Source organism: Pundamilia nyererei, unplaced genomic scaffold, assembly GCF_000239375.1.
Source record: "Pundamilia nyererei isolate P.nyererei 1_Seehausen unplaced genomic scaffold, PunNye1.0 scaffold00008, whole genome shotgun sequence".
Classification (NCBI taxonomy): Eukaryota; Metazoa; Chordata; class Actinopteri; order Cichliformes; family Cichlidae; genus Pundamilia; species Pundamilia nyererei.
The window spans coordinates 7,246,485-7,248,061 of NW_005187409.1; the positions used below are offsets into that span (position 1 = coordinate 7,246,485).

A 1,577-nucleotide genomic window follows, 5' to 3' on the forward strand; every position below is an offset into this window, starting at 1 on the left:
GTGATGAAAATTCGAATTGTACCTGACATTTGCGGATCTCCGCCATCAAAGGCTGTTAGAACTAGTGATATCGACTCTTCCTTTTCTCTGTCAAGAGGCTTCTGTAAAATCATTTCAGCCTTTTCCGTTCCACTACCTTGACTGTCCCCTTTCAGTACAAAATTATCGGTAGGTTTAAGCTCATATTTCTGAAGACCATTTTTGCCGACATCAAGATCAATTGCTCTGTCCAGAACAAATTTTCCTCCGATTACAGCAGATTCACTGATTTTAAAGGTTACCTCGCTTTTCTCAAAGGTGGGGGGGTTGTCATTTATGTCTATAATCTCGACTGTGACACTGTAAAACTCCATAGGGTTTTCTAAAATGATCTGAAAATGTAAAGCACAAGGTGTTGTCTGCCTGCAAAGCGCTTCTCTGTCGATCCTCTCTTTGATTAGAAGAAGTCCGCGTTCCCCGTTTAGCTCAATATATTCCACACCGTCTCCCGTATAAACGCGAGCTCTTCCAGATTTCAGTCGTTTTGTATCCAAACCCAAATCCTGGGCAATATTACCGACTAAAGAGCCACTCGGCATCTCCTCGGGAATAGAGTAGCTGATTTGGCCGATGACTGGACCGAGATAAAAGACCAAGGAAAACAACAGCGCTTGCCATTTCATTGTTCTGTTCGAACTGCCCCCCTGGAAAATTAGCAGGAAAAAACTATTATCCACAATTACCGAATGTCCCTTACAGGTGATAAAACACAGACATCACTCCGAAACCATTTGAATCGGTTAAAGAAAGGTTGAAAACGGCTCTAGTTAAAATGATCTCCGACGTTTGAACACGACGTCTTTCTCTCTGTGATATCATCATGGCGAGCGAGGTTTCTCTTTAAATGTGCCCTGAAATATCAACACACTGGCCAACAGCGGCCCTACGAGTACATAATTAGGAACTACAGAAAACGCCTGGAAAACTAAAGGAAAACCCTGTTGTGCACGAAGGCTTATTGTTTTTACAAATACCAGGATAACACAGCCCATAAAAGAGTTAACGTCTGCAACACTAGAGAATACTAGTTCCCTTATTTTAGTTGAACAGATCACAGAGTCTATATTCTTTACGTATACCACTGAACTGAACGATTAAGTCATGATGATATCTGACCAGTTACTTAAAAATACTGTCACAAATTCAACAAAGCGAAATACATGACATAGATAGCCCCCCCACCCCCGCCAAGTTTATATTGAGTTACAGTCTTTCGACGAGTCTTGGCAAAAAGAGACGAAACGATTTATGTTCAAATTTTACACCATCACCAATAACTAAACGTCAAATACTAACATACCTTCACATGTTGACAAAACATCAATACGTTAAGATAGACACCCATTGTCAAAAGCGATGGAACAAGTAACGTGCCTCTGTCCATGGTGCTGATTCTTGACTAGCGCTAGTTGGTTCTTAGTAAAAACTATGAGCAACAGAAAAAAAAGTTTACGCTTCAAAATTGGCAAGATCATTATATAACTAACCTCTAGAGGAGAGTCTGGTTCATCCAGGATGCTCTTTTCACTCTGTATCCG

The 1,577-nt window shown here is 40.8% G+C and overlaps 2 protein-coding genes across 2 annotated transcripts in view; both read right to left on the bottom strand.

Annotated features, from left to right (window-relative positions):
• Positions 1 to 2: 2 nt before the first annotated feature.
• LOC106455949 (protocadherin beta-18-like) lies at positions 3 to 832 on the bottom strand (the record flags this gene model as incomplete). Its single annotated transcript, XM_013907784.1, has 1 exon — positions 3 to 832. A coding segment is annotated over exon 1 (660 nt), but the record flags the coding sequence as incomplete, so codon positions are not given.
• A 612-nt stretch (positions 833 to 1,444) lies between these two features.
• LOC106455951 (protocadherin beta-16-like) overlaps positions 1,445 to 1,577 on the bottom strand; it is a 2,675-nt gene continuing 2,542 nt past the window's right edge. The window contains exon 2 of the mRNA XM_013907788.1: positions 1,445 to 1,465. Within this exon, the coding sequence (XP_013763242.1) occupies positions 1,445 to 1,465 (21 nt within the window). The remainder of the gene's footprint in view (positions 1,466 to 1,577) is intronic.